General features: G+C 34.3%; 2 protein-coding genes across 2 annotated transcripts; both read right to left on the bottom strand.

Moving 5' to 3' along the window:
* Nucleotides 1-10062: 10062 nt before the first annotated feature.
* Nucleotides 10063-10771, bottom strand: K441DRAFT_665257 (uncharacterized protein; the record flags this gene model as incomplete). The annotated part of the gene is made up of 3 exons (XM_067649474.1): nucleotides 10063-10291; nucleotides 10364-10540; nucleotides 10663-10771. Coding segments are annotated over 2 exons (282 nt in total), but the record flags the coding sequence as incomplete, so codon positions are not given.
* K441DRAFT_576787 (DDE-domain-containing protein) lies at nucleotides 10709-11608 on the bottom strand (the record flags this gene model as incomplete). The annotated part of the gene is made up of 1 exon (XM_067644210.1): nucleotides 10709-11608. One exon carries the CDS (start codon nucleotides 11606-11608, stop codon nucleotides 10709-10711), a length of 900 nt encoding a protein of 299 aa, XP_067500524.1.
* Between the last annotated feature and the right edge of the window lie 280 nt (nucleotides 11609-11888).

Genomic DNA, 11888 nt, shown 5'->3' on the forward strand with positions numbered 1-11888 from the left:
CTTATACTCTATGGATGGACTAGTAACTTAGGGGTATTCTATAAAGGCCGTTTTGGCTAAAGTAGCTACTACTACCACTTACTATAACATAAGGCTTTATGTAAAGGCAGTGCCAGCAAGGTAATGTACGATACGTAGGTTACTTATAGGGTTATTATAGGGGACTATTGCCTAGGCTAAGGGTCTAGCGCTATAGGTTAGTTAAAGTCTTAGTAAGAATAGTAGGATATTCTAGTCCGCCGGCGCTAGGTTATTAGTATAGTAGCACCAAAACCGCCTATAAGGTCTATAACCCGCAACTTTTATATAGTATTAAGGGTTAATTTAGCACCTATTATCGTATTAAGTACGTAGGCAGACTTTACCCTAGGGTGTAACTATTACAATATATACCACAATGCGTTCCCTTTCTCCCTATCTAGCGTTAGGTCGCGATGCACCTACGTAAAGTATATGTTTAGGGGTATATAATATCTAAATCTTTAGGCTTATACGTAGGTTATTAGTATAAGTTACTACTAGTGGGTTACTAGCGGGTTATAGACCCTAATTAAAGGACCCTAGTTATAGACGGACTTATTTGCTAATATACGTCGTTAGTATAGGTTACTACTAGTAGGTTACTAGCGGGTTAAAGGACCCTAGTTAAAGGACCCTAGTTACGGACAGACCTACTACCTAACAGTTAGGCATTATTTATAGCGGTTTGCCGCTAGTATTCTTTATAATTACTACCTACGTTCCTCTTATAATGCGTAGGCGTATTACTAGCGTTTAGGGGGTCCTTTAAGCCATCTAGCTGTTAAGTAGTCTCCCCTAAAGCTTAGTTAGGAAAGCGTTGCCTTTCTAGGTATAACGGAACCTTATAGTAGGAACTACGATGGATTCTATTAATGGGCTAGGTGTGTAGGAAATGCAAAGATAGTAGTCAACAACGTAATAACAACTAGTGGAGTGGTTGCCCAATAGATTAACTCTAATTATATTCTAAAAATTACTATAAGGAAGGAACTATCTAGGTAGGAACTAAGGGTCCTTAAATACACAACCGTACTCCTATAAAATCCTTCTTATATATAATATACGTCTTATCTATATTAAACGTGACGTCCCTTATATTTAATGCAGCCAACACGTTTAACTATTATGTGACTTGCTTACCATTCCTCGTTATATAGTTCCACGGGTTCTATCCTGGTCCGTGCCTATATTAACTAACTAACTTCTTCTAACTCTTTTTTAAGTAGTCGTAGCATTATACTTAAAGCGTCCGTAACACCATCTCCCTCCTCTCTATCTTCGTCCTTAAAGATACCTAGTATCTCTAGGTTGTTTACTAGAGGTATAATATCCGTCTAATCAATTTAGTTAATATTATTGCTTATTATGCCTAAAGCAATTTCTTCTCTCTTCTGGGTTAAGCGTCGCCTTTATACCGTTTCCTCAATACTATTATTAGGTGAAGTAATAGTAATTCCTTACTCTTATTGTGCGAAAGAGGGGTTAAGTTATATTGCGATTGCAAGTCCCTCTAGTTACTAACCTTCCTCTTACTCTAAATACACTTACGCCAATATACGTTCGTTATATAACGTTTATTCTACGTCTAATATTAAGTATGCGCGTCCTATTATTCTTAATAGTTTTTAAGTTTCCTAAGTAATTTATTGTAGGGTCTTGTGTTTAATCTGCTGCTGCGAAGCTTAATAGTAAGCTAGCCTCTACGCTGCTTAAGGTTTAGCGTGCCTTAGAAGAGTCTGTATATGTCCTTAAAGCTTAGCGTCTAGCTTATACTTGTCTTTAGCGTTTAGAACGTGTCCGTAAGAAAGTTTATTTAAAGGAGTAGAAACTTATTTAATAAGGTCTTTAGGAACTAGGTAATAAGAGAACTAATTCTCCTTCTATAGTAAGGGGAACAACTCTAAGTAGTTTAGTAGTCGCTTTTTCTAGGTCCCTCTTAGGTAACTTATTCTTTAACAATCCTTCTTTATTAATATTACCTAACCTATTTTCTTCTAATACTTCTATACCTTTTCTATAGTATTTTTTAAATTCTCTAGTAGCTCCTAGGTAGTCTTAGTGTAGCCTATTTACTTAACCTTATACTATATTTTATTATTAATATTCTTATAACTAATAATCTTTAAAACTTGCTATTTATTTTCTTCCTAACCTCTATACGTGTCTGCCTTATAGACTGGTGGCTTAATATTCCTATATGCTAGCTTTAGCATCATGATATGCTATATAGGGTAGATCTTTATTTTAGCTAGTAGGTTTAACTTAAACGTAACCAGTGAAATCCTTTATGTAATTTTAAAAGGTCCTAGTCTAACATAGTTTAACTTCTTACTTAGTTATTAACTTTTAAAATTTTTGTATAGTAGCTATACTTTATCTCCCTTCTTAAGATCTGGTCCCTTAGATCTCTTAGTATTATAGTATTTTTTTATTTTTTACTATACTGCCTTAGCTATTTCCGTAAGGTTTATATAAAGATTTATTAAAGTCTCTATTCTTTACTTAGCTTTGCTACTCGTTTTCTTTACTTAATATGGCGATAATAATGTTCTTAGCTTATATCTATAATTCGCCTTAAATAGTAACGTGCCCATTCCTTCTTGTGGTGTTGTATTATATATAAACTATATAACTAGTAATAGCGATACCTAATTATTCTGTGCATAATTAATATAATGCCTTAGATACTGTTCTAGTGTCTAATTTAATCTTTCCGTTTAACCGTCTATCTATAGGTAATATGCGGTAGAAGTTGCTGCTCGAACTTTTTGTTTTACTAAGAATACCTTCTAGAATGCTGCTATAAATCTTAGATCTCTATCCAATATAATTTTGCTTAGTGCTCTATATCTTATAAATACTTCTTTAATATAGATTCTAGCAATATCTTCTACTAATATTTCTTCTATATATACTATAAAGTATCCCTACTTTATAAGCTTATTTATTATCACTAAGATTATATTATAATCTTGTTTAGTAATAGGGTCTCTTAACTTTAGTAACTTAATAATAAAGTCCTATAATATAACCTCCTATAGTCTCTCTAGTGTTTTAATAGGTTATAGCTCCCTATATGGTTTATACCTTATTAGTTTGTTTCTTTAGTAATTTAAATACTTTTTAGTGACCCTTCTAGCTATCCTTTAGATTCTATTAATAATATACTCCTCCTGGAGTCTTAATACTAAGCCCGTAGCTCTATTATGTTCTTAAGTTAGTCCCTTATAGAAGTCCTCTATAAACTACTCTACTATACTTCTTAGGATATACTTTACTTCTCGGTTTTTATATATATCTAACTACGGATCTTCTAGCTATGCTTTTAGAATTCTATATACCTAAAAGCTTTTTAGTATCTTGTAGACCTTTTCTAACTTATTCTCTTAAGTTACTACAATTTTTAGATAATTATACCTAATTAGTCTATCTATATTTTTTCGTAGTAAAGCCCCTAATGGCTTATTGTTATTTTATAGTTTAGCTTTTTAACTTAACGCATCGGCTCGCGTATTGTCTGTACCCTTAGTATACTAAATCTTAAAATAGTATTCTATAAGTATCTCTACCTATTTAACTTGTTTTTAGTTAAGTTCTTTTATTATTAAGAACCCTATTAGGTTCTTATAGTCCGTTTTAACTATAAATAGTTTTTCTATACCTTGTAAGAATGCTTTCTATTTTTTTAGTGCTGTAACTATACCTAATAACTCCTTATTATAGATGTTATAGTTTAGTTCTAGTAGTATTATCTTCTAACTATAATATACTACTAGATGCTATCCATCTAGATGCTTTTATATAAAATATGCTTCTAGTATAAAATCTAATATATCTGTTTCTATAACCATCTCTAGTCCTAGTTAATAGATCTTAAGAACTAGCTTTTAGGTAAATAACTCTTTAACTCTTTTAAAGAGTTCTCACTATTCCTTTCCCTATACCTATAATTCTTCTTTCTTTGTTAGTCGCGTAAATAGTTTAATATCCTTTAACTATTGCGCTATAAACCTTCTGCAGTAATTATAAAACCCTAGGAATAATTTTAACTGCGTAATGTTCTCTAGTTCTTGCTAATTTATTATAGCCTTAATCTTCTTTAAATCTATACTAAGTTGGCCTAGTTTAATAATAAATCTAATAAAATTGGTCTTCCTAGTAAAGAACTCGCATTTTTTAATTGCTACTAGTATTTGTTCTTCCTATAGTCTCCTTAAGACCTATTTAATGTGTTCTCTATGTTCTTCCTTATTCGCTAAGTAGATAATAATATTATTAAGGTATACTATAACAAATTCATCTAAATGCTCTCCTAATATATTATTAATACGCTTCTAGAACGTTGCTGGTGCGTTTATAAGCCTAAATTGCATAACTAATAGTTTATATAGCCCTTCCTTTAACCTAAAGGCTACCTTTTATTTATTGCCTTCCTTAATTCTAATTTAATAGTACGCCTACCTTAGATCTATCTTTATAAAGATTTGCGTATTACCTATTCTATCCTAGATTTTGCTAATTAAGGGTAAAGGATACCTATTCTTTCTAGTAATGCTATTTAACTGTCTATAGTTAATATATAGCCTTAGTTTACCATTCTTTTTTGGTATAAACAGTACTAGATAACCCGCTAATAACTACAATAGTCTAATATTTTTTTTTATAAGTTCTCTTAGATAAACTCTTTTAATACTCTACCTTCTTCTTTAGTAAGCTTATAAATTAGAAAGAACCTTAGACTTATTTCTGGTTTTAACTCTATTTTATAGTTTTATGCTATATACTTTAACAGCTTTTCACTCTTAGGTAACTATAGTTTCTTGCCATACTTATAGTATCTTTTCAGTATATAGCTTAGCCCTTTTTCTATTTCTTTATAGGTCGCTCCTACTTAATACTATACTAATTTAGCTTATTATCGCATCTTGCGGCATTAAGTATTTCTAATATTAACCTAACCTATAACCTAATTAATCTTTAGATTATATTCCTATAACTAAGGTATTCCTAATACTGCCTTATTATTCCCTAATAGTAATATATTAAAAGATATCTTAACTTGTCTTTCTTTAATGGTTAGCTAAATAGGTCTTATTTTAAGATTAATAATGCCTCCTCCATAGGCTATCGGATCTCCTAAAATTATTACTAATAGGTAAGGACATTCCTTCTATCTATGTAGTAATCCCATTCTTTTAACTACTGTTAGCGAGATATGGTTCCTTATTGCTCCACTATCTACTAATACTTTAAACTGTTAATTTTGCTATTTAACTTATAAATTTAGGTATTATCCTTAAATTCCTTTAAGGGTCTAAGGCTCTACTACTGGCTCCCTCTAGTCCTATAGGCCTCTACTTTTCCTAACTGCTAGCTGCTAGATTCTGTTTATACTTGGTCTAACTTAGGCTAATACTTAGTTTGTTTTTTATCTTTAATATGCTATAGATAGGTATTTTCTGGATATTCCCACTATTATTGTCCGTCTAGGCATTTTTCCGTAAGAAATTTTCCTGGTTAAAGTGTTAAGTCCCCTTATTCTTAAACTTTTACTAGATGCTAACTATGCATATACTTAGCGTTTTAATACTTTGCCTTATCCGTCATCTAATATATCCTTATTAAATACTTCTGGTTTTTATCTTTTAGTACTTTATGCATATTACACGTATCGTCTATATATACTATCTATAATAGTGTATAATGTACTTAATATTTTAGGTTAACTCTTAGCTCGTCTTTATCCTTAAGTTTAAACCTTTCTTATGTTGATTTAAGCGTTGCGACTTTATTCGCGGGTACTAAGATTTGCCTTTCGCTTCTCTAGTCCTCTAATTACTTCTCTAGATCCTTTAACGTTATAATTAAGGCCCCCTTAATATAAGTTATAGCCTTCTCTATAATCGGGTAGTCTTAGATAACTTTTTTATCTAACTATATATAGAAATCCTCCTACTTATTATTACGTCGTTGCCTATACCACTTTTGGTACAGCTGCTTAAGTGTATACGGCTCGTCCGTAAGGAAATATCTCTTTATTACTGCGTTGTGATAGCCTTTAGTATATCTTTCTTTAAATCTAGTAGGAATCCCTAGATCCTCTTCTTGTTCCAGTTTAGTAAGCTATTTAGCTCTTAGTGTGCCTGCTTTAGGCCTATTAGTAATCCTTTATACTAGCGCTCTGTCCCTTATACGTCCTAATATACTAGATCTCTTATCTAGTTTCTATTCTTACTATAAGGTAATTCTTGCCCTAAATTCCTCTATAGTTTCTTTTATATTGCATCTTGCGAGTAGATTCTTAAAGTCTTTATACTTCTTAATCTTAGTATTATCTTTTTAATCTTTAGGCTAAACACTATATTCCCCTAGTAAGTCTTCTAGGTTTATGTATTTATCTTCTAGTCTAATCACTGTTTATGCTGTAGATTCTCTAATCTGTAAAGAAGCTTCTTACCTTTTGCTTATAGGTGTCCTAACTTATACTCCGAATTCTTAACCCCTTAAATTCTTTAATCCTAAGCTTACTTCTAACTTAAGCTTAGCTCCAGCCTTAGTCTAACTAGGCTTTACTAGTGTCCTTATCTTATCTTAAGAGTCCTAGATCTTATTTATCTCGTCTTAAGAATCTTATGCCATTAGGAATTCTTATCCTAAGCTTATTTATATATCTTTAAACTAAGCTACTGCTCTACTCTATTAATTTCTATCTATTATAGGTCTTTAAGCTTACCTTATCTTATCTTAAAAATCTTAGTCGTCTCTTATCTCTTTATAAGAATCTTAAGCCTTTAGCCTTTTGCCTTTATTAAGTAGTAAGCTAGCACTAGCAGTTATCTACTTACTTAATCATCCTTAGATATTACTCCTTCCATCTTATAAAGTAATAGACGCCATGTCTAACGGTATTATAATACCCGTTACTAAACCTTGCTCTATAGCGGTCTTAGTTTCTACTTCTATTACATTATTAAGGTTTAGATACCCCTAGTTAGTTCCTTTACTATCCTCGTCACTATTAATTAATAAGTACTTTAACTCTATTATTATTATTGCTAATTATTATCCGTATATTGCTATAATATCTTAATCTAGCTTATAGAGTCGATTTTATTCTTTATTTAACTCTTTGGTTTCTCTAAGTCCTTTTAACTCTAGCTCTTATAGCCAATAGCTTACGCTATACTTAGCGTCTTTATAAATTTAGCATACGTTATTATAACAAAACGCAAAACTTTTAATTAAACACTTTTTTATTCCTTATAGTACACTATTATTCCTCTATACGTGTATATTACATACTATTAGTCTAGTTCCCTTTATTATATAGTAACTCTAACCATCTCTATAATCCCTCGTGAAGTAACTCTATTTTCTATAATTTATATAAGCTCCGTCTCTAAACTATTAACTTTATTATAGAGTCCGCCTAAACATCTTCTACTATTAAAATCCCTAGTTTAGCCTCTGCTCCTTAGTCCTATAATTACTAGATCCTTAACCTCTAGGTTTCTATAGTTTCTTACTCTATCTCTTATAGGCTTCTTTAATACCGCTTAGGTCTATTAGCTCTACGCCATACTATAGTTTCTAACTTAGCTTTGGTTGCTGCGCACTTTGCGTTTTATATAACTATAGAACTCTATCTTAGCCCTTCTTAGCCTATTCCCTTTAAAAGATCCTATTATTAATCTTAATCGCTTAATCTATTAATTCCCTTAGGGTATCCGCATCTTTTATTAGAATAATTACGTTTTAGACTTTAGCCTTAAGTCCTTATTTATACTATACTATAAGCGCCTTATTGTTCTATTTAACCTATATTATAAGTATCTGAAACTATATTGTGTACTTAATTACTAAAGTTCGCTATATTAGGTCCTAAAGCTTTCTCTTTACTATAGTCGTTGCTTCTAGGTCCCTAAATATCTGTGTTAATTATTTCGCGAATTTTGCCTAGCTAGAAAACATAAATCATACCTTTTAATTAGCAGTAGTTATTCCGTTAGTCTGTATTTCTATTAAGTAGGGTTTAAACTATTTAAGTGCCCAACCTATTAGGAATAGTCCCGCATAGGCTATCTGGTCTATTATTATGGCTAACTTAGCCCCTTCTTATATAACTTTAAAATGCATTTATATTAGAAATTCTTTAAGCTTTAATCTTTCTCCTAAGAATTATTTAATTAATGGTAACTTAACCTTTGCTGCTCCAATTCCGTTAAGTCTATTCTTAAGTACCGTATTATTTTCTATTAATTAATCCACTATTTCCTGTAATTATTTTACCGTTATAGGTTATTGCGAGTTAGTGTCCGCTATACTAGTGTTACCCCCTAACTTTAAAGTAGTTGCCGCCGTCAATGGCGTTATAGTGGCTGCTTTTAGTAGCATGTTGTTTAACTTTCTATATTTAATACTATAACTGGGTAGTAATTGTGTAACGGAACCTTATAGCAGGAACTACAATAGATTCTGTTAATAGGCTAGGTGTATAGGAAATGCAAAAATAGTAGTTAATAACGTAATAATAACTAGTGGAGTAGTTACCTAACAGATTAACTCTAATTATATTCTAAGAATTACTATAAGGAAGGAACTATCTAGGTAGGGATTAAGGGTCCTTAAATACACAACCATACTCCTATAAAATCCTTTTTATACGTAATATACGTCTTATCTATATTAAACGTGACGTCCCTTACGTTTAATGCAGCCAACACGTTTAACCATTATATGACTCGCTTACTATTCCTCGTCACATGGTTCCACGGGTTCCATCCTAGTCCGTGCCTGTATTAACCAACTAGCTTCTTCCAACTCTTCTCCAAGTAGTTATAGCATTGTACTTAAAGCGTCTGTAACACTAGGGTTCCGTTCTCTAAACCTAACCCTACGGAGCCTATACTACGACCGCGCTTTAGGCGTAAGGATCTGCTATTACTAGCTACGCGGTCTTTTATAAGCTTTATAGTGTTAAGTAATTACTCTATATAGCGGATTTCTGCAAAGAGGTCCTTAGTGGTTTTTACCTATATAGTAAAGTTCTAATAAAAGAGCTCTGCCTATAGGTAAATTAAGAGATATAAGAACTAAAAGTCTACCTGCTAATTAGGGTTAATAAAAGGAGTATATAAAAAGAGGTCCTCTAAGCTACGTATATAGGCTAAAAAGGTGTTAAACTTTTAGTTCTCTTTTATTACAGTTTTATAGTACGTAGTAGCATTTTTAAAGTGTCTTACTGTAGGGTTCTTAATCTAGTCTTAGACCATAGTCTTAAGTTTATCTTATAGTAGAGGACCCTTATCTTTAGCGCCTAGGCGGCAATATACTAATTAGGCAACTATCTTTTCTTTTATAAGACCTTTAATGGCCTAGCGCGTACGTCGCTCGTAGTTATAGTTAGCGTCATTAATCTTAAATCGATTCTTAATTACGGCAATTTATTAGTTAAACTTTTATTAAGTAGTGCCATTAATGTTAAGCGGTAACTTTTTAACCAGGGCATTAAGATTTATTTATTATATATGTTCGCTGCGCGACTTATACTCTTTACTAGAGGGGCAATAGGAGGTTAAATCAATAATGCTCTATAAGTTAGCTATTTTCTTAGCCAGCTTATCTAGCTCCTTTAGGTTAGTAGTATTTAGTAGAATGCTAGTAACCTTACTAAGCTCCTATTAAGCCTAGGTATATAAGTCGAACTAGTCTCTAGCGTTCGTAGATATCTAATCATCTTAAGATTTAAAAGGTCGCATAGATTCTGCTAATGTGCTTCTAGCACTAGATCCTAAGGTGTTCTGCAGTTATATTACTAGCGTGTCGCTATTAAGTGTAGGCGTTAATCTTGTCTTCGGAGGCATTATAGATCATAAAAAATTAAACCAGCTATCCTCTTAAAGGGATTAGTAAGGATTTGAATGTAAGATAAGGATATAGATAGGGAGTCCAATAATAGAACAATAGGGTATATTGTATAAGTAGACGAATCCTTAACGTGCCTCCCCCCCAAGCGAGACAACCCCCCAAGCGAGACATACGCACCCAGATACATTTATATTAATAATTAAACCAACAACGCCTATATTCTAGATCCAAATAGCCCAAATTAAAGCGACTACGCTTCTTATTACAGAAGAAAACGGCTTGGAAGTTTCCGGGCACGTTATGGGCGTGATATTACACCTGGCGTTGGCCAGTTAGATGGCTTACCACCACACTCTTCCGAAGCTCCCTTCCAGATCAGTTTATCACCAAAATCCTCCATAGGCTGCTGAGGATTACACCGAAAGACGTGCGCAAAGGTTGCCCAGTCTTAATTACATTCGCCAGGGTTTAATACCGATCTAGTATATAAAGCAACGTTGAGCTCTGGTAGAGAGGTCCCTTCCTCATACTCCTTTTGAACCAACTTTTGGGCAGCAAGCTCTTGCTTTTCCAGATCCTCTGCCTTTAATCTATCGACGTCTTCCTGGGTAAGGACTCTGCCCTTACTTAGGAGTCTCCTACTACTTTTCTTGTCTATTTTAAACGCTTGAAACTTCTTATTCTCTTCTCTCTGTATATGCGCATCAGTCGCAAAGCCTACCGCAGCTTTAAAAAGCTTTTCAAGACGTCGTTGAATGGGGGATTCAAGCATACCGTCTGTTCGCTCAGTAGTTGATTCAGCAATCTGATTTCGTAGAGATTAAAGGTCCTTTACCGTTTTAGGTGTCCTTGGCGTTTGAGGATTTATATTTGTGATTAATTGATTTGTTTCTAGGCCTGCGGAGGGCCCTACCTGTGGTAGAGTCTTTAAAACAGCGGTAGGATTGTATGGTAGAAGACCTGTGGCTTTCCAGGCTTCGCAAATCGTCTCACGGGTGAACGCCATTGCGCGCGCCGTTGGGTAGAGCTTCATAAAATACTCTTTGTTCACCCCTATATGGCCATATCGACAGAAGTTGTCTACTTCTACGCCGTAGTAGTGTTGAAGGGGTCCAAAACAGCCTACATCTAGTGGCTGAAGCTTGTGCGTTGAATGAGGCGGGAGAGCCACTAGGACGATCTTGCGCGACAGTGCATACTGGATGAACTGCCAGGTAAGGTGCATACGGTAGCTTCGAATATTGCCCTCAGCGTCTTCTACAAGTTGTCTCGTGTACTTGTCGTAGTGTTCAATGTAATGTAGGCCTAACGAGTCGTCCGTCCAGCCATTGGTTGAGGTCGCATAGGCGTATCCGCGAAGACGCTCATTGTGCTCAGTAATTTGATACCAAGTCTCCTGGTGTTGCTGCCCCTGCCAAATTAGGAATGGAGGTAGGTAAGAGCCGTCGGCAGTAATTGTCTCTATAATAGAGACTGACTCTCGTGATCCTGGTTGTCGAACAGTCCGATTCTTTGACCTCTCCCTACTATTCCTTCCAGAGACAATTATTCGAGCTGTCGCTGCACGGCCTAGCATAACCCCCTTCTCGTCAAAGTTGTGTATAAATTTTGAGTGCTTGATTGAATATTTGTCTCGTACGCTTCGAAAGAACTTAAACCAATCGTTGATAATAACTGGATCATCATTCCAGGCCCTCTGGCAATCCAATTGACGACTCATAATAGTATAGAGCCCGTGGCGTTGTATAAATTTCCCCCCCTAATGTTTGCCTACTACCCTGCCTTCTGCCAAGAACGAGCTCGCCATCATAGGAAGCATATTAACCTTTATCGCAAGGCCCCAGGACTAACATTCGTGTATCCATTTGACAATTTGATCCTCCTGATAAGGATGCAGTAGCGTTTTATGAGCCAGGTGTCGAGGGAGACGCCCAGCAAGGCGATGCGCAACGGTAGAGGGGGGTAATGCGCGAACGTCGGAGGCTTTGCGAATTGATGGC

The sequence above is a fragment of the Cenococcum geophilum genome, assembly GCF_001692895.1.
Source record: "Cenococcum geophilum 1.58 unplaced genomic scaffold K441scaffold_42, whole genome shotgun sequence".
In the NCBI taxonomy this organism is placed as follows: domain Eukaryota; kingdom Fungi; phylum Ascomycota; class Dothideomycetes; order Gloniales; family Gloniaceae; genus Cenococcum; species Cenococcum geophilum.